Here is a 21215-nt window from a genome sequence, read left to right as displayed (position 1 = left end):
GTAATTTGTTTTGTTTGTTGTTTTTTATTTGTTTTGGTTTATATTTGTGCTTATCTTTTTCAATGAAAATAGATTAATTATAAGTATAAAAGACAAGAAAATACTGGTTTTTACAAGTATACTTTACAACTTTACAAGTTTACTTTACAAGTATTTACTTTATAAGTATAAAGACAAGAAAAGACAAGAAAAATGATAAATATTTCTTACAGTTGACATTGTATACTTTACTAATAACGGCAGAATTATTGAAATAATAAATAAGGTCTGTTTGCAGATACATAAGAACAGTCCCATATACATGTGGTAGCCAGCTTAAAAATGTGGTCAAAAAGAGATCACATTCTTAGCCACAACAACACATTACCTAGACATAAAAGGAAAATATGGAAAGACATCTGAGTTAATAAAGTAGATGCCATCACTGCATATAATAGGAAATCAGCTGCAGTGGGTTAACATAATACAGATTTTTTGTCACATAAGAAGTCTAGAGGTAATATTTAGGGATGTTATGGCAGCTCCCTCCTGAAGGAGGGTGTGGGAACCCACTCCAGTATTCTTGCCTGGAGAATCCTATGGACAGAAGAGCCTGGTGGGCTGTAGTCCGTATGACCGCACAGAGTTGGACATGACTGAAGCAACTTAGCATGCATGCAGGCACACACGGCGGCTCTGTATCATCAGAGGCCCAAGTTGCTTCTAGCTCTCTATTGTGCCATCCTTATGTATGGTTTTCATTATTGTGGTCTCAAAATAGCTGATCCATCTCTGCGCTCTGAATCCAAGTTTCATGAAGGAAGAAGGAGGAAGGTGCAAGAGGTGCTATTGGCTGTTCCAGGAGCAACTTCCACTGATAAATTATTGCCAGAATGCATATCACTTTATCATTTTGAGAAGTGTTGTCTTTTTAGTTGGACACATTGCCTTGAAAAACCTTTAAGATTCTGTTAGTAAGGAAAAGGGAGACGAATGGATATTGGATAGAAACTAGCAAGAATCTGTCATACAGTTTACTACCCCCACACATCTTAATTGGAGAAATAAATGGAAAATTAAATAGACTTAAATGCCACATTTTGGAAAAAATATAAAAGTTTGTCTGAATAAGAAAAATAATATGGGAAGCTTTTTCAAATAGATTCTATACAATTCCTATGAAAATTGTAATAGACCATATAAAATTATTCTGATCAAGAACAACAACGAAGGTAGATTAATGCCAGCAAACATAAAGACATAAAGAAATGATAGTAGAGCCTTAATCTAAGTACTGTAAAACAGAAAAGGAAATAATTGATTAAATGTGTAAGATTAACCTTAACTTTGATTTCCAAAGCCAGCTATATACCTAGAGTAATTCCAAATGTAGTTTAAAGGTTAACTAATTTTTAAAAAATATTTATTTATTTATTTACTTTTGGCTGTGATGGGTTGTCACTGCTGTGCCAGGGCTTTCTCTGGTTGCAGCAAGTGGGGGCTTCTGTCTAGTTGCGGTGTGCAGGCTTCTTGTTGTGGTGGCTTCTCTTGTTTTGGGGCACAGGCTCTAGGCACTTGGGCTTCAGTAGTTGTGGCACATGGGCTTAGTTGCCCTGAGGCATGTGGGACCTTCCTGGACCAGGGATCGAACCAGTGTCCCCTGCATTGCAAGGTGGATTCTCAACCACTAGACCACTTAAGGAATCCTAAAGGTTAACTAATTTTTTTTTTTAACTAATTTTTAAACATAAAAATTTAGTAGGAAATGACAAAAGATTCATAACTTGAATAATGATGAAACATTTAAAAAGCTAGAAAGTATTTTTTACTTCTACAAAATAAAAAGGTTTTAAAAATAAAATTTGAAAGGGAGAAAATATGTATCTTAAACATAATAAAAAGGTTATTCAAGTACCCTAGGATGATGTCAAGAGTTCAGTAGATAAATGAGCAACAAATATGAACCAGCTGAACTCAACTGGAAAATACAAAGCAAACTTTAAAAGTGTTAGATTACCTACTAATAGTAATTAAGGAAGTACAAATTAAAATTTTAATGTGAATGTGTTTGCCTTTGAGTTACAAAAGTTGTAAAATTATAATGAGAAAGCTTTATGAAGGTAAGACTAAGGAAATTGTTTTATGTATGGTTCCTGCTATTATAAACAAGGTTTTTTAAAGATAGGTTGGTGATAAGGATAGAAATCTCAAGAGTAGGATTTCTTCTCAAATAATTTTCTTTTTTTAAAGAGACTTTATTTTTAAATAGTAACTGTGTCAGAAGACAAATGTAAGTTAGGGGGAAATATGTGGAATTAAAAACCCAGGCAAAAGGATAATCTCCCTATAGTTCAACTAGAAAAAGACAAAGATTTGATATAAAAGTGGGCAAAGGTTAGGTACAAATAGTTCACCAAAGTGGAAATACAAAAGACCTCTTTTTTTAAAGGGAAAAGACATGCAGGTTAAGATTTCTACTGCTGATGAGCTTGTAACTTGGTACTACATTCTATGATAGAGGGCAGTGTGTCAGTCTCTATCAGAGTTATGTGTTTACCCTTGACCCAGTTGTCCTGTTTCAGGGAATTTATAGCACAGGTTTGCTTGGCACATGTTCATAACTTGTACATAAAAGGACATTTGTTGCAATATTGTTCATAACAGCAAAAGATTAGAAACTATCCAAGCTATCCATTAATAGGAGACTAGTTGAATAAATTTTGTATATCTATACAATGGAATCATACATAGCTATAACAAAAAACAAGGAAGTTCCATAAGCACTAATATGGAAAGATTGCCTTAGATACATCAGTACAGTATAGTAGTCTAGTTTTTGTTTAAAAGAAAGGGGTAGAGAATTAGAATACACTTGTATTCATTAAAAAAGAAAAGAAACACCAAAAGAATCATCTAAATCAACACCAAAAGAATAAATCAGAAATTGGCAAAATTTTTTCTGTAAAGGGTCAGAGAGTAAATATTTCAGCCTTGCAGGAAAGAGTCAGCCTAGACTACTCAGCACTGCTATTGCGGCAGGAAAGCAGCCATAGACAATACACACAAAAAAAAAGTGGGGCTGTATTCAACAAACTTTATTTACAAAAACAAATGGCACCTCATACATAGCTTGCCAAAGACAATTCTTGCTCTAAATTAACAAAATCAGTTACCTTCGTGGGGAAGGGGGAATATGTTGGGAATTTGGTGAATGGTAGATGGAGGTGAGAAAAAGATTTCACTTTAATTTTTTTTTCACTTTTGAATCATATGATTGATTGTATTACCTGTTTTAAGTGCTAAGTGTAATGACTGGAAGAAATTCATGAAATATGTGAAAAAGAAATGCAGAAGTATACTTTTAAATTATTATTACAGTTATGTGTGTATGCATAGGTTGTATATTAATTGTATAGATTGTATGTTATAGAAACCAAAATGTGAAGGATATTGTTAGGATGGGAGAAATGTCCGTTTAGAGTTGACTTTACCCCAAAGATCATATTTTTATAAAAATACAGGTTGATTGAAAAATTTATGAAACAGCAATCTGACTAAATGAAGAGTTAATTGCCTCTAGAATTTTTGTTTGTTTTGTAAAATGTGACAAGAACTGTCTTTTTTTTACAATTGCCTAACTTTGTAATTATTCTTTGGAAGGTCTTAATTACAGAACACGGTGACCTGGGTAATAGCAGATTTTTAGATCCAAGAAACAAAATTTCGTTTAAGTTTGATCACTTACGGAAAGAAGCAAGTGACCCCCAGCCAGAAGAAGCAGACGGAGGTCTAAAGTCTTGGAGAGAATCCTGTGACAGTGCTTTAAGGGCCTATGTGAAAGATCATTATTCCAATGGCTTCTGTACTGTTAAGTATCTGCCTGCTTCATTATTAGAGCTTTATTTCTTATATTTACCTTATCATTTGGAGGCTTTGGCCAGCCACAGACATCTCTTCTTAGTTACAGTCTCTTCTGCATTTTATTCCCTAAATTATTTTTGAAAGGAGTATAAATAGGACATTTTATATGGAAAATTCTTTCTTAAAATCCCAGTGCATAAAAATTTATTTATTTGTAATTTTTTGGCCATGCCACAGTACTTGCAAGATCTTAGTTCTCCCACCAGGGATTGAACCCAGACCACGCCAGGGAAAGCACCAGGTCCTAACCACTGGACCACCAGGGAGTTCCCCAGTGCATAAAAATTTTAAATCTCAGTGAATCCTGTTTCACACCTGTCTTATTTAAGAAATGGCCTTACACTCATCAAAAAGAATTTTTTACAAAGCTACTTCTACATAAGTGATTTAATTGGATAGTCAAAACTATTTGAACCAAATAGCTCTTTAGAAATCAAAGGTAATTTTAACTTTCTTTTAATATCTTTTGGTGGGGAAAAAAAGATAAATTTTGGTTCTAACAGTTTTCCCTTTGTAAAATTGTGACATTTTTAAGAAAAATGTTGGTTAGATTATTAATGCATAATGCTGTACATAAATGCTGGTTATCATTATGTTTGTTTTTCTTATTTTTTTGTTTTTAAAAAATAGAAAAAACACAGTATGATAGATAAGCACAGAACTCAGTTTTGGAACCTAGTATGGCAAGGAGAGACATGACACACACACTTTTTTAGAAAATTGACTTTTCATTCTTAAATATACTTTCAACTTATCATTTGTTACCTATTCAAAAATTTTCACTACTCATTTCTTAATTTGGAGAGCTTCCACACTGAGTAACCCCACCATGTCCTTTTCTCACTTCTCTTAGCTAAAAAATGAGCTACAGAAGGTATTCTAAGAGTGTCTACTGTTTTATATCCTCAGCTGTCCTGCTTAGTAATTCTTAATTTTATCTCAATAATCCTTGGTATTTTTATGTATGCAGTTGACCCTTGAACAGTGCAGTGATTGGGATAACCAACCTTTGTGCAGTTGAAAATTTGAGTATAATTCATAGGAGACCCTCCATGTCCAAGGTCCTTTTATATCCACAGTTCTTCATCCCACCACAGATTCAACCAATGGTGGATTATGTTCAGTTCAGTTCAGTCGCTCAGTCATGTCCGACTCTTTGCGACCCCGTGAATCGCAACACGCCAGGCCTCCCTGTCCATCACCAACTCCCGGAGTTCACCCAGACTCACATCCATCGAGTCAGTGATGCCATCCAGCCATCTCATCCTCTGTCGTCCCCTTCTCCTCCTACCCTCAATCCCTCCCAGCATCAGAGTCTTTTCCAATGAGTCAACACTTCGCATGAGGTGGCCAAAGTACTGGAGTTTCAGCTTTAGCATCATTCCTTCCAAAGAAATCCCAGGGCTGATGTCCTTCAGAATGGACTGGTTGGATCTCCTTGCAGTCCAAGGGACTCTCAAGAGTCTTCTCCAACACCACAGTTCAAAAGCATCAGTTCTTCAGCACTCAGCTCTCTTCACAGTCCAACTGTCACATCCATACATGACCACAGGAAAAACCATAGCCTTGACTAGACGGACCTTTGTTGGCAAAGTAATGGTGGATTATGTAGCACTTGTAGTATCTACTGTTGAATAGTAGTTCAAACCCATGTTGTTCAAGGATCAGTGGTACTGTGTTCCAAAACTTTCCTGTTGTCCTTAGACAGGCATCTCCTCCCTCACATTTTAATAGGATTAAGAATGACATGAAATCTTTCTATTTCTCTTCTTTCCACACTCAGAAGTCTTTCATGTACTTCCATCTGAGGAAGAAAGATCCATGTTCTTGATTTCATACAGTCCTATCTACTTCAAGATGTCTAATTGTGACTTCATTTTCTCTTCCGATAAATAGTTCTCTTTATCTAGAAATATTTTTATTTCTCCTGTGCTTAAGTAGGGTGGGAGGGAAGACATTTCTTTAGTCAAAATAGTAACTCCTGCAAGTTACTTCTCTTCCTTCTCTTTCCACTTTCCCCTTTCTCCCTTTTCTCTACCTCTCCCTTCCCTCATCTCTCTCTCTCTCTCTACTGTACAAGCAAACCAGGGAGCATTCTGCTCCTACTTCTTGACTCTATGAATTTTGACTTCAGTCCCTATTGTACAGAAACTGCTCTCCGAGGTGAACTAATGGTTCCTGAATTACCTGACCCAGTGTCCTTTTTTCTTGGTCCTTGACTTTTGTATGGCATTTCACACTGAGGCCAGTCAGCTACTTCTGAAAATTATCTTTCCCTAGACTGCTATGTCAATACCTTCTAATTATTCCTTTTTTTAAAGAGTTTCTATTTATTTATTTTTTGGCTACACTGGGTCCTAGTTGTGGTACGCAGGATCTTTAGTTGCGGCATGTGGGATCTGGTTCCCTGACAAAGGATTGGACCCAGGCCCTCTGTATTGGGAGCAGAAGTCTTAGCAAGTGGTCCACCAGGGAAGTCTCCCTATAATTATTCTTATTCTGTCTCTACTTATTTCTTGTCATCCCCCTTACTTTTATAAATGTAGGCATTCCCCATCACTATATTTCTCTTTCTTAAAAACTTATAGTTTATTTAATGTAGGGGAGGTTGTAGAATTTGGTGTCAGACAACCTGTGAATTTGGGTTCTACCTTAGCCACTTTCTGAATGACCTTGGGCAAGAAGCTCTACGAACTTCAATTTTATCATCTAAACATAATAACAATGTGTTTCACTATATTTATTAGAACAAAAGGAAAATAAATATAAAAATGTTTTGTGGACTGTAAAAAAGGCTCTTATTGTTTCTTTTCCTTAGTGATCACATTTTTGTTCATTTGTCCTACACTAAGGAACAGTTGGTGTTTCCACCTCCTAGCTGGACATCTCCATCTGAACTTTCCAATGTGTTAATGACACCAGTCTTTCTCTAGGCATCCAAGCATGGAAATAGTTTGGTACCTTCCTTTCTCTTGCCCTTGATTTGCAATATATTGCCAGAATTTTGACTGTACTTGTGGATCCTTATATTCATTGATAGGACCCTAATTTACTGCCTAAATTAATTCTGTGGCCTCCTAACTTTGAACTTTTCTCAGGTTTTACCCTGTATGCCAGTATTGATTATTCTCCCCAAATAACAGTTCTGGTCATGTTGTTTTGGTTTCTGTCCACTGCATGTAGAATAAAGTCCAGTCTTCTTACCTTACATCTACTACCACATGACTTAAGTCTAATCCTGTATTATCTCCCACAGTTCCACTTCATACACATCCTCTGACCTGACGGAACTAATTACCATTTACTCATTCGTGGATCAGCCCTCTGTTTCCTCCCTGAACTGCTTATTCATCTTTATTCTCCATCTCTCCTTATCACAGTCTTATCTGTCTTGTAAGGCCCATTCTAACTGGCACCTCTCTTGTACCCTAAACCAGGAGTAGTATTTCCTTCTGTATTCATTGTACCACTGTCTGCCCTAGACCTTAACATGTGGTTTGTGTTCCTATTCCATGAATTCTTGTGAGTATGTAAGCTCATCCTGTTTGATTCTTCATCTCCCCCAAGGATTTAGCATATTGCTTTTGTATAGTATTTGTTGTTTAAATATGTTTTCAAGAATCTAACTTCTTTTTTTTTTAACAATAGGTTTATGCTAAAACTATAGATGGGCAACAGACCATTATTGCATGTATTGAAAGCCACCAGTTTCAGCCTAAAAACTTCTGGTAAGAAAGCAGATATTCTCCTCTTTTTTAATCTATATGTTTATATAGAAAGGAAACCAAACCAGCAGATGAGACTTGGTTTCCTAATCTAACTAGATTAGAATAAGTTATTTGTTCCCTACCGCAGAGTGAGGCATTTGGATGTGATCATTTAGATTTCTTTTAATTCTAAGATTTTATAATTTATCTTTTAAATGTTGCTGTTACATTGAGTGAAAATAAGTGATTAATAAAGTACCCTGTGGAAAGTCTGAGTTTTACTTGGGTTTGTTTAATAATATTTGAGTTATTGCATAACTCAGTGGCCTATCCATGTGTTTGTGGAAAAGCTTCCCATGAGCAGAATAGGCGTGGTTTTCTACTCCAAGATAAAAAGAATGAAAAGTGAAAGTCAAATAACTTAGGGAAAGCTTATGATTAGGCCACTGGATACAAAACTTACATTTGAGTGGATAGAGCCTTGGATTTATCAAACTCAAAATGACTTGTTTCTGTTTTTCTTCTTTCCCGAATTCTCTGCCTCAGTGTCAGACCACCTCTTTCTTACTGCTAATTCCACGGTTGTGTGTGTGTTTTCATAGGAATGGTCGCTGGAGATCAGAATGGAAGTTCACCATCACACCACCTACAGCCCAGGTGGTTGGAGTACTTAAGATTCAGGTGAGATCCCAGTATGTTAATAGGCCATGTTAAAACATCACATCTTTAAAACAAACATGCAAGTTTATATTTGCTCTGACATTAGAAATAAGGAACAACTATTTGTAGATGCAAAGGGAGCTAGATGGTAAATAGAACCAGAGGTCTCCTTCCCGGGGAAGTACTATGGTTAAACAGAGCTCTTCTGGGTTGATAAAGGACAGTCATGTGACATGTACTGCTTGCTTGTTATTTTTCTCTTTCAAAAATAACCTAAGATCTTCCCAGGAATTATCAAATAGCAGTTCTAGAAAAGAAGAAAATAACTAGTTATTAAGAAATGACTATATAGCAGCTACTGTAACTTACTTAGAGTCTTTTAAAGCTCATTTAAATGTCTACATATATTTGCTAACTCTTAGCTCTGAAGAAAGCTTCATAAATGGACTTATTTTATTTATTTACATTTATAGTTATGATAGGTTTTCAACCAAATAAATAAAACAGGAATAGAGAGAATGGCCAAGTGTGATTAACCAAGCAGAGTAGAGTTCTAATGCTGGTGTCGGGACATGCCACCAGGTGAATAAGGAGCTTATTACCTCATTTGATACCTAGCTAGATTGAAGTCTTCTGATCGTAACAAATTTGACTTTCAGAATTCATGGTGATTTAATTCTTGAGCCCAACTAACTATAAAGTCAGATTAAATAGTTACTGATAACTAAGAAAGTCAATACTTAATTTAGCTGTATTACAACTCTTGCTTTAATAACAGTTAGCAAGAGTTGCCTTTTTTAATGGTATAATTTAATCAAAACATACATGGTAGATGTCATCTATAACCACTTTTTTCGTACGTACCTATTACTTCCTGCTACAAGTAGCTGCACCTCTCTTCTTGGGAGATTTTCCTAACTGCAGGAGCACGCCCAACTCAGCTAAGGCAAGCTGGAAGTGTTACCTCTGCAGCTCTGGCACAGCCCTTAGTGCCATTCAAAAGTTGTCGGGAAATATGCCAGCTTCTTCACCCCTCAGGTGGGACAGCTCTAAAGCATGTTCTGCATAGTCTTCCAAAATCCAGTGCTTGGCAGCTGTAATGTGCTCATTAGTGCACCTGATACTTCCTTGCCTTCTGTATCTCACTTCCTTACTAGTGCTTCCTGAGACTACCCGAAATAAACTATTAACTCTCAGATCTTTACCCTGGGGTCTGCTGCTGGGGGAACCCAACCTAAGATAATATATTGTTCTATATCTGTTGACTATGTCTATGCTCTAGACTTCTTGTAAGTATGGCATCAGCATTATTAACCTGGCAGCTTACTATAAATTTATACAAGGAAATTTATTTTCCTTCTAGAAGGAAATAACTTGTGTTTCAGTTTTGCCAAGGCAAACTTGTAAACTAAGAGCACACATCACAGAAGTTTCTGATGAAACTTTTACAGTAGGACCCAGTACCCAGACCTGATTTAAACCATTTTTTTTTTCTTTTTCTTTAATGAATGAGTCTGTGCATTTTATTGTATTTATTTTTTGGCCACACTGTGCCACAGGTGGGACTTAGTTCCCTGACCAGGGATTGAACCCATGCCCCCTGTACTAGGAACGTAGAGTCTTAACCACTGGACCACCAGGCAAGTCCAGGACTTCATCTATGCCTTTTAACCATGGGCTCTCTGATCATACTTTGAGGAAAGGCTTATTACTTCATTTGTGTCTTTTAAAAATCAGAGTGAGAGTTATGTGGACATGTCATTAGGATATTTAACCCTTGGTTATTCTATAAGCAAAAGGATAGCTCCAGGAAGACAATTTCTAAGGATTTAAGTGGATGATAGTCATGTTGACATTTTTATTAGCAGATGAAACCTAGAAAAGGTTTTGTTAATTTTGGTGACTGTGACTGAACCTATCTTGTAAATTGCTAAAACTTCCCGAGCCATACATCTAGTTGAATTGTTAGTCTGTCTCTTGGATAACCCTCTTTCTTGCTAATTGTTATAATAATCGTAGTATCCACTTTGCCTTACATCCTCAGGACTGCCTTTAAAAAAAAAAAAAACTTTTAATTTTATATTGGAGTATAGCTGATTAACAGTGTTGTGATAGTTTCAGGTGTACAGCTCAAGGGGACTCAGCCATACATATACATGTATCCATTCCCCCGCAAACTCCCCTTCCATCCAGGCTGCCACATAACACTGAGCAGAGTTCCCTGTGCTATACAGTAGGTTCAGGACTGCTTTTGTCTTACGTATTTTTGTAGCCTGATTTACCAATAGAATATTTGTTTTTCAATCCTGTCTTTAATCCTCAGTTTCCTGCACCTGGTCAGATCTGCTTAATCAAAACTGATGATATTATATATGGAGAGATGTGTAAAAGATTAGGACCCATTAAAATTTCTTGGTTTTCACAGAGAAAAACTAATGTTTAATGACTTTAATACTTTTCAGAGCATAATCTTATTTATAATCTTTCTATTCACAATGCCGAGCACAGTGTCTGGAATGCAGTAAGCACATAGTAAATGTTTATTAACTAATAATCAGTTTTTCCTGCTAAGTAAAGAGAATTCTTAAATTTAAGTGTTCTGTGAATTTTAAGCACCATTATAAATTACCATTGGCCATATTAATTGTTTGCTCAGAGTTGGTGAGATTGGGGGTGGCTGAAGGCATGGATTTGTGCTCTAAGCAGTAAGTTTCTATGTGCTCTAAGCACTTACATTTCTTAACTTTCTCACACAGGTTCACTATTATGAAGATGGCAATGTTCAGTTGGTTAGTCATAAAGATGTACAGGATTCAGTAACTGTTTCGGTGAGTGTGGAATATTTAATATATGTCTCACTTGTGTCTTGTTTCTCTTTTAAAAAATTAGATCTTTTGATCCTGAGTACTGATTCTGCCACTAGAAATGGAGGTTGTTTTCATTGCTTTGATTTTGGCAGCTTTTCTTTTAAGAACTTTATAGAAGACTTTTTTTTTTTTAATTTTTATTGAGTATAGTTGATTTACAATGTTGTATTCAGGTATATAGCAAAGTTATTCATATACACACACACACATATATATATATATATACACACACCTACATATATTCTTTTTTAGATTCTTTTCCATTATAGGTTATTAAAAGATATTGAGTACAATTCCTTGTGCTACTCAGTAAGTCCTTATTTTTGGCAGCTTATAATTGTTGGTATATAACCAACCAGTTTTGTTGATTAGTTGATGATAGTTCACAGACTTTGAGAAGAGTGATAATGGTTTTAGAGAATTTATGCTGCTTTTTCTTTCTCTCTTGTGAGATTTGCTCAAGGACAGTAGTATCTTCAATTGATAAATACCAGGAGGAAGGAAAGTTTGCCAAACTAAACCCTATAGGATTTATCATTCATACATTCATATCATTAGAGAAACTGAACATTTTTAGGAATGTTCAATAATAGTATTGTGCACTATATCTGGAAAGAAGGGACATAATTTTTCGTGCATTTATAGTACTCAATATTCCTAGAAATTACTGAGCGCTCTCCAATAGCTTTTATGTGTGTTACATCTATCTACCTTAGTAGAAATTAAAATTGAGGAGTATTAAAAATATGTATTTTTTAATTTAAAAATAACAGGGATTTCCCTCGTACTCCAGTGGTTAAGACTCCATGCTTCCACTGCAGGAGGCCTGGGTTCAATCCCTTGTTGGTGAATTGAGATCCCTGGTGTGGCCAAAAAAAATCTAAAGCAAAATATAGCATTAACAAACCCATTACTTCTTAACTTTACTTTCATGAAAAACAGCTGTATGTTTCTGGGTTAAAGTTAGTGAAAAGAATATAATTTACATTTTCACAAAGTGTGTAATGTCTAAACTAATAAAAGACAGCTGGATATGTGCTTCACACATTAGCCCTCAAAAAGTAATGAAGTCGTCACACATTATATACCTTCTATGAAACTACATGCACAGAAACTATATGAAAGTAAAAACAGCAAGTAACTATGTCTTAGTATTATTATGAATAAAACGTAGTTTTGACTCTTTTGAAAGAATCTTGGGGCGTGGCCCTAGACATTAAATCTCACCCTCTCTAATTCTGTTTACTTAAAATTGCTAAAGGAAGAGTGACATTAAATTCATTTTGTACCCAAACCATGTAAAGCAAAATGTGATTAGTTGTCTCAACATCATAAGTAGCTAATAGAGGAGCCTATGAACTTAGAAGATATGATTGATATGTCTGAGGTCATTGTTTACATCATCTTAAACCAGAGATATTGTCAAGGCATAAAAAATTCAAGACATTGTGTTGTCTTTGGGGTATACTGTGGTAGATTGGAAAGAAATTGGGTTGTTTTGATGAGGACCTAGATTTGGATCCCATCTTTATGATTCAAAGGCGGTATAATTTTGGTCATTATTTGAAAGAATTCTGTTTTCTTATCTGCAAAATGGAGGTGGCAATAATAACATCTATTTCACAGGGTTGTTTTGAAAATCAAAGAAGATAATGTGCACAGGAAAACTTGAAAAACTAAATTGTTATACAAATGTTAGTTAAGATAGACTTACTCTTTAGTATCTTTTTTATTCACTGCTTATTGAATTTTATTCACTGCTTAAGATTTTTTAAAATTCTTATTTTTCCCTCCATTAGAATGAAGCCCAGACTGCCAAGGAGTTTATTAAAATCATAGAACATGCAGAAAATGAGTATCAGGTAAGATAACTTGAAACTGTTATTTATAGATCTATATAGATTTTGCTTTTAACACATTTTGTTATACTTTTCTATCCTTTGAACATAAATATACATAATTATTCAGTGATACTAAGTATGGAGACTTTGCAGACCTTGCAACTTTGCATTCTGCTTACAGTCAAGGTTTTGGCATTGGAAGATACTGCAGATATATCTCCATTACCCCAAAGTAGAGCATCTCTATGAAACCTTTCCAAGGCCAAATGGTGTAAAGTGGAGAAGCAGTTACCTTAGAACACATCTTGCTATCAGATGTACAGAATGATTGAGATACTCCTCAGATCCTCAGACACAGTTCACAGCTCTGGCTTGCTTGATGCTGAGATGCTGAGTGTAGTTCCCAAGGAAGGAGCTTGGTGGGGCCACTGTTACTGCTCAGGGTGCACCCTGTCCCTGTAATAGCCTCACTGCCAAACAAATGCTGAACACTTTTTTTTTTTGCTTTGGTAAAAGCAAAGTGAAAGTGGTAGTCGCTCAGTTGTGACCGACTCTGTGACCTCATGGACTACAGCCTGCCAGGCTCCTTTGTCCATGGAATTCTCCAGGCAAGAATACTGGAGTGAGTTGCCATTCCCTTCTCCAGGGGATCTTTCTAACACAGGGATTGAACCCAGGTCTCCTTCATTGCAGGCAGATTTGCTACCTCTCTACCATCTGAGCTACCAGGGAAGCAATGTACAGCAAACTTTGGAAAAGCAGGGGATTACCTGTATAGCCCTAGTTTTAGAAATAATACAGGTGGGCTTCTTAACCTGCTTCAGAGATTGGAGAGGTGCTCACTAGAAATCTTCCAGCCTGTAAGTCCTTAGGGGACTCAAGCATGCCCTTTCACTACATCTAGTTTCTGTTCAACTTATTTTCAATTATCTTTTGCAGACAGCAATTAGTGAAAACTATCAAACAATGTCAGACACCACATTCAAAGCCTTGCGCCGGCAACTTCCTGTTACCCGCACCAAAGTCGACTGGAACAAGATACTCAGCTACAAGATTGGCAAAGAAATGCAGAATGCTTAAAGGCTGAATGTAGGATTCTTCAGTACATGGAAAGAAAGGATTCAACATGTGGTCATATGATAAATAAGTGATTTATAAACAAGAGTGATATTTTGCTAGGGCTTTCAAAAGTTAACAGGTTTTCTAGCCTAATGGAATACTGTTGAACTTAGAGCATTGTCTTGATTCTTTTGTGTTTTCTGCCTTGTAATTTTGTTTTCACTATATCTACTTGTAAATCTTTTTTTTTTTTTAATTCTGCCACATTTAATGATGGAGAGAGATATCTACCCTGGAGTCATTTTACTGTTTAGAAAATTTTCCTAGCCATGAAGCCCTGTTACTGACATAGACAGGTAATATATTCAGTACTTTTCCACCCCATCCTTCAAAGTACTTCTGGTGTTCAGTGGTTTTTACTGATTGACCAACAGCTAAAGAGGCTATGCTGCAAACTGTAGCTGAATGGAAGACACATTCATCCTTCTCCCTCTAGTTGCTTTGATCATCGTTTATAACATCTCATAACTGTAGTTTCATATGTTTGGATTGGGGCTTTTCAGGTTCATTTTGGAGGCCAAGGAAGTTTTCTGGAAATTCCATCATAGCCAACTTCTCTGGGGAAGTTGTTTTTAAATCCAAAGACTTGAACCACATTCCCTACATGAACATGTTTGCTTTTTTCCCTTTCCCTCATTGTCTCCTTCCCACCTACTACCATTATAGTTATAGACATGTGCATTTTTAGAAGAGTGTTATCCATTTTTATTACTGTTTTTTTAATATTCGAAAACTGCTGACATACTAGGGGTATAGTAGAGTATAAAACTTGAAGAAATGCAGATGTTGAAGGAATAATAGGTATCTTGTGCTTTAATACTTTGTGGCAGGATTGTACTATAAGTGAGTGAATCAAACAACTATGTTAATCACAAACAAAAAACTAAAACTGAACCAAAGTGAAAAGGATAACTTTCAGGCAGTATCTTTCTATTGTAACCTGTTATTTAAGGGAATACTAGTGATTTGTTCTAACTAGGATGTAATACTTACTCCAAATTACTCTTCCTCAGTCCTGCCTGCCAACTCAAGTATAACTGTGATATAGCAACCCTTCCCAGGTTTATTGGCAGGTACAGGTGTGATCTCAGAATACACAGGTGACATAGATATGATATGACAACTGGTAATGGTGGATTCATTTACATTGTTTACACTTCTATGACCAGGCCTTAAGGGAAGGTCAGTTTTTTAAAAAACCAAGTAGTGTCTTCCTCCAAACACACGTCAAAAAAGAAGGGTGTTTATGTTTCGGCTTTGTTTTTGCTGAGTAATACAGTCAAGCAAGAGTTTATTTTTAAGTGACCTGTTGATTTGTGTAAGCATTTTTGTTTATTTCAAATAAAATATATTTGTATTACTTGTCATTCATACTATCCATCCATACTACACTATCCTCTGTATCAGGTAGTCCAATAGAAATACACCTGTTTTGTTCTTAAATTGTCTGAGTCTCTCCTTTTTGAGCCATCTCTTCAGCCTTTGTTCTCAGGGTAAGATGTGGAATTGCTCTTATTTGATGAGAATGTTCAGGGTTTCAACTATTGTAGATTCAGTGACTATCCAAAGACCAGCTTGCTTTTTTGTGTGTGTGTGGCCATGACTTGAGAACCTTGGTTCCCCAACCAGGAACTGAACCTGTGCCCCCTGTGTTGGGAACAAGCAGTCTTAACCACTGGACCACCAGAGAAGTCCCCTCCCCCTCCTTTTTAAGTTTTAGGAATTTCTCTATGGATCATACTGCTTTACCATCACTGGCTACTGGTGGTTTCAAAGGTTTTATTTAGGGTTTTCCATTTGTCAGAAAAGTCTAGTTATCTTCTGTACTTGTCATTCAGAAAGCAAGGCCCAAGTAGTTATAGTTACCAGCTTGTTGTTCAGTTTCTCAGTTGTGTCCAGACTCTTTGCGACCCCATAGACTGCACCATGCCAGGCTTCCCTGTCCTTCATTGTCTCCTGGAGTTTGATCAAATTCATATCTATTGAATAAGTGATGCTATCCCACCATCTCATCCTCTGTTGTCCCCTTCTCCTCCTGCTTTCAATCTCTCCCAGCATCAAGGTCTTTGCCAGTGAGTCGTCTCTTTGCATCAGGTGGCCAAAGGATTGGAGCTTCAGCTATATTCAGGGTTGATTTCCTTTATGATTGACTGGTTTGATCTTCTTGCTGTCCAAGGGACTCTCAAGAGTTTTCCAGCATCACAGTTCGAAAGCATTAATTCTTCAGCGCTCAGCCTTCTTTATGGTCCAACTCTCACATCCGTACATGACTACTGGAAAAACCATAGCTTTAGTCTATACGGACCTTTGTCAACAAAGTGATGTCTCTGCTTTTTAATATGCTGTCTAGGTTTGCCATAGTTTTTAGAAGTGAAAGAATCCCTGTACCATGAACATGGGTACTATTTCACATCAACTGTAAAGGCTGCTTTCCTTCCTCATGAGTCTGACTTACAGACATATGGGAAGGACTTTTATCCTGTTTCCCAGTTGATCTAAGCCCTCAGAGGAGTTTCAGTGCTCCATCTTCCATTCTTGGCTAGTTCACATTCCCACCCTTTTGAGGGACATTGCTACCCTATGTCCTTGTAGTACAGATTCAAGCATTCTAGCCTTTGCCTTTAACTTACTAACCTCATCAGCCTGCCTCATTGATTTCCTTAGCTCATACAGTTTTGTAAAGACTTAATTTCTTGGCCATCTAAAGTCCTTGGTTTCTTGTATAATTGGGCAGAAGTCAACCCTCCTTGCCAAGCCCTACAGAGACTTCCTTAACTCCTTCAGCAGAATATTTGCTTGAATTGTGACTCTTATCACACTGCTGAAATCAGCCTATCCTAGGACAATGGTTTCCCAGCCAAAAGGAGTTTCCTCTGAGGCCTCACTCCCATAGTTGAAATTACACTACTGAAGACTCTCATTTGTGCCTGGGTGGTTGTGCTTCTGTTAGTTGGCCTAGTTCTAGTGCCTGTTCTGTTTTATAATCTAGAATGTTGACACTAGATTCATCTTGGTTCATGAGATACATAGCAAGCCTTGGCACATTCTCTCCAAACTCACAAAAGACATACAATTTGAATGCCAATGTAAGAATTTATAATTTAAATATAACTACCAAGCCACTTCTTAGAAAGTCAAAGAAAGAAAAGACTGGTATATATAGAAAACTGGCTGCTGCTGCTAAATCGAGTCAGTCTTGTCCGACTCTGTGCGATCCACCATACTCTCCCATCCCTGGGATTCTCCAGGCAAGAACACTGGAGTGGGTTGCCATTTCCTTCCCCAATGCATGAAAGTGAAAAGTGAAAGTGAAGTCAGTCGTGTCCGACCCTCAGCGACCCCACAGACTGCAGCCCACCAGGCTCCTCCGTCCATGGGATTTTCCAGGCAAGAGTACTGGAGTGGGGTGCCATTGCCTTCTCCCATACAATAACCTGAGCTAACTAAAATTCTCCCTTGAACAGAGTATATGTTAAAAAACAGTAGGGGACTCCCAGGCAGTCCAGCTGTTAGGACTCCTCACTGCCATTGCCAGGGGGCATGCATGGGTTCATTCCCTGGTTGGGAAACTAAGATCCTGCAAGCTGCATAGCACAGCCAAAAACAAAATAGAGTTGATCTAAGCCCTCTGAGAGCAGAAACCAAATGTATCCAAAAGCATTCTGTTATGAGTGTTAATCCTCATTTACTGTGGTTATGTTCTGTAAAATTGCCAGCAAACATTGAATTAGCCCATATTGAAACATTGCTCCAGAGTTAGGTTCCTGCATGCTTCTCAGTATTTTTGTCAACAGATCAATACACAATCTTCGTTTATATATTTTTTTATTTATTTATTTTTAATATATTTTTATTTAAATCACTATTTAATATTCATTTTTTGTTCTTTAACATTGAACTCATAGCTGACAGCACTATAACTGACGCCTAAGTTAAAGCTTATCTAACATGGGAATTTTCTCTATAAGGGACATCAGTCTTAGGAACACTAGACAGCATTTCAGCACTACATAGGTTTGGGGGCCATTTTAAGCAGTAACCAAAAAAAAAAAAAAAAGCAGACAAAATGGGACCACAAAATAGACCACAAGAAGGATTTTTATTACATGAGCTGAAAGCATGAGGGACATGGCCTTGTTCTACTTCATCTGGGAACGGGCACATTGGTCAACTCAAGATTTCTCTTTTTGCCACTCTGTACATCCATGGATGACTACAAAAGTCCTGCAAGTGTTGATTTGGGGGTTACTGATTTTAGTGAGTAGGTAAATTTGCAAATACAGAATCTGCAGATAATGAGGATTAACTCTATCTGCCACAGCCATTCCTTTGGTCAACAGTAGGTGGGCCAATTAAAGCATTTCAGTCAGTTTTAGTGCTGTTGCCTTGGGGAGTACAGTCTTAGTGGAAAACATAAAGTTAGAGACAATTCAAAACTGAATTGTAGACTCCAAGTAACTATGGAATAATGAGAATTACGAGGAAAAAAAAAAGGGTTCTTAACATTCTTCTCCAAAGTAGTTACCTTAGAAGGCTCTAGGTTTGTTCCAGTAATGTCCTTGGCCAGAGTTAACTTTCAGATTGCCTTCAGTGCTATGGGGTCACAAAGAGTCAGACAGGACTGAAACAGCTTAGTATGCACGTACGCAAAATCCACCTGATTGGGCTTCCCAAGTGGCACTAGTGAAGAACCTGCCTGCCGGTGCAGAAGACGCAGGAGACCCAGTTTTGTTCCCTGGGTGGGAAGATACCCTGGAGGAGGGCATGGCAACCCACTCTACAGCCCATAGGGTTACAAAGAGTCAGATACAACTGAGAGACTCCGTGCACACACAAAATCAACCTTATTACTTAATAGATTTTTCTAAATACAGAAGGACTTTGGGAGGAAAGTGAGACCTGAGCTAGTTGTGAAAGGTAGAAAGACCATTCTAGGCATCTAGACAGCCACATGTGAAAATAACTCCTAGGGAAAGAGGAGAGTGAAAAGGCTGGCTTAAAACTCAACATTCAAAAAAGTAAGATCATGGCATCCGGTCCTATCACTTCAAGGCAAATAGATGGGGAAACAATGGAAACAGTGAGACTTAATTTGGGGGGCTCCAAAATCACTGCCGATGGTGACTGCAGCCGTGAAATTAAAAGACGCTTACTCCTTGGAAGAAAAGCTATGACCAAACTAGACAGCATATTAAAAAGCAGAGATATTACTTTGCCAACAAAGGTCCGTCTAGTCAAAGCTATGGTTTAGCCAGTAGTCAGGTATGGATGTGAGAGTTGGACTATAAAAGCTGAGCACCGAAGAACTGATGCTTTTGAACTGTGGTGTTGGAGAAGTCTCTTGAGAGTCCCTTGGACAGCAAGGAGGTCCAACCAGTCAAAGGAAATCAGTCCTGAATATTCATTGAAAAGACTCATGCTGAAGCTGAAACTCCAATACTTTGGCCACCTGATGTGAAGAACTGACTCATTGGAAAAGACCCTGATGCGGGGAAAGAGTGAAGGCAGGAGGAGAAGGGGATGACAGAGGATGAGATGATTGGATGGCATCACCGACTCAATGGACATGAGTTTGAGCAAGCTCCAGGAGTTGGTGTTAGACAGGCAAGCCTCGCGTGCTGCAGTCCATGGGGTCACACATAGTCAGACACGACTGAGTGACTGAACTGAGCCAAACTAAGGGAAGTGAATTTTTCCAGATGAAACTGGTTTAGAGAGGTTCCCTTGTCACAAAAGCCACATAAGATCACATTTTCACCCATGTTTTTACTATACTGTAGCTATTTGTGTATGTTTTGAGAACTTCCAGGAAACAGGTATGATTCGAGAAGGGGGAGGTTATGTATCCAGGAATAATGGAGGCTTAGATTTCTGATCAGAATAGAGCCAGATGTTCAGTTTGGGTATGGTGGGTGGTAGGTTTTTGAAGTGGTTAAGTAATAGTGCAGTTCTGAGTAGTTCACTAATACTCAGGCCTCACTGGATAATTGGGGGAGAAAAAAGATAAAATCTTTGGCCACATTCCTAGTTTTTCCCTCCACTTTGCATAAGCAATTTCTAAGAACATATTCCCCTGTTCTGTTCTCCCCCTCTCCCTGTAGCTTTGGTTCCCACTGACACTGAATTTCCTGTTGCTAAAGCCTGTTTTTCTTGGCTTTAGTTGGTTGTTGGCCTCAAAAGGTACAGGGGTAGCCCAGCTGGAGCATGACCTAGGTTCTGAGCATTCTTCACACTAGGTTAGATAGTGTGTGGCCTCCTACAGGGAATTACTTTGGAGAACACCACCACCTTGGATATATTGGGAACCGGTATTTTTGTTTAAAGATTTTTTAAATGTAACTTTTACGATCTTTGTCCATCCTAGTCAGTGTGTTTTTGTTACTCCAGTTGATAAGTAGATGATGAGGCTTTTTTTAGGTTTGTTGTACCCCCACCCCCTTTAGTTTGTCTTAACTATCCGTCTTCCGAAGCTTCTTTTATTAATACTTCTCTTCCTGGTACCGATGCTGTAGCTATTAACCATTTATTGCCTAACCTAACAGTCTCTTGCTCTCCAGAAGCTAATATTTTGATGACTGGGGCAACCCTTAGCTAAACACTAGTAACAGTTAAGAGTAATACAGCCTGGGGTGCATTAAGTGCCCAAATATGTGGCTTAAAGCTAGGGATCGCCAGCCTTTCCACATAACGAAGCCTTTGTGACAGAAAAAGTAATGAACCGTTCGTCCCGGCAAAGCTCCTTGTTCCTCCCTCCCACGCGTACACACCTTTATCAGAGACACTCGGTCTTCCCCCAAACTTCTTGGCTCTTACGCATTCCTCCCAGCGTCTGCGAGCCGGAGAAGGGAAAATGGGGGAGGGGGGCGTGCCTATTGCTTCCGTACTTGCCTTGTCCCAGGCTGTCTGGGGGAGGTGTTGGATGAGCTGCCCCAGTCCAGCTGCAGCCGACCCAGGTCCCAGTCCCTGCCCTTTGCTCCCCTGCTTTTCAATAAGTCGCGAAGCCCTGGGAGATGGGCGTGGGAGTTGTCCAAACTGAGGCTATGAAGTCCTCCCGGACTGTTCAGGGGGCCCCAGGCGATAGCCACGTTCAGATTCTGGCTGAAAGCCAGGGGAGGGAGCTT

General features: G+C 38.0%; 1 protein-coding gene across 1 annotated transcript in view; it reads left to right on the top strand.

Annotated features, from left to right (window-relative positions):
- The window catches only part of CAPZA1 (capping actin protein of muscle Z-line subunit alpha 1), a 44341-nt gene extending 28804 nt beyond the window's left edge, over positions 1-15537 (top strand). The window contains exons 5-10 of the mRNA XM_005887089.2: positions 3640-3846; positions 7549-7628; positions 8210-8288; positions 11024-11095; positions 12934-12996; positions 13915-15537. Of these exons, the coding sequence (XP_005887151.1) occupies positions 3640-3846; positions 7549-7628; positions 8210-8288; positions 11024-11095; positions 12934-12996; positions 13915-14055 (642 nt within the window). The 3' untranslated portion in view covers positions 14056-15537. The remainder of the gene's footprint in view (positions 1-3639; positions 3847-7548; positions 7629-8209; positions 8289-11023; positions 11096-12933; positions 12997-13914) is intronic.
- Positions 15538-21215: the final 5678 nt, after the last annotated feature.

This window comes from Bos mutus, chromosome 3 (assembly GCF_027580195.1).
Source record: "Bos mutus isolate GX-2022 chromosome 3, NWIPB_WYAK_1.1, whole genome shotgun sequence".
Taxonomy (NCBI): Eukaryota; Metazoa; Chordata; class Mammalia; order Artiodactyla; family Bovidae; genus Bos; species Bos mutus.
The sequence above is the reverse complement of the archived record's forward strand: the minus strand, read 5'-3'. Positions and strand labels throughout refer to the sequence as shown.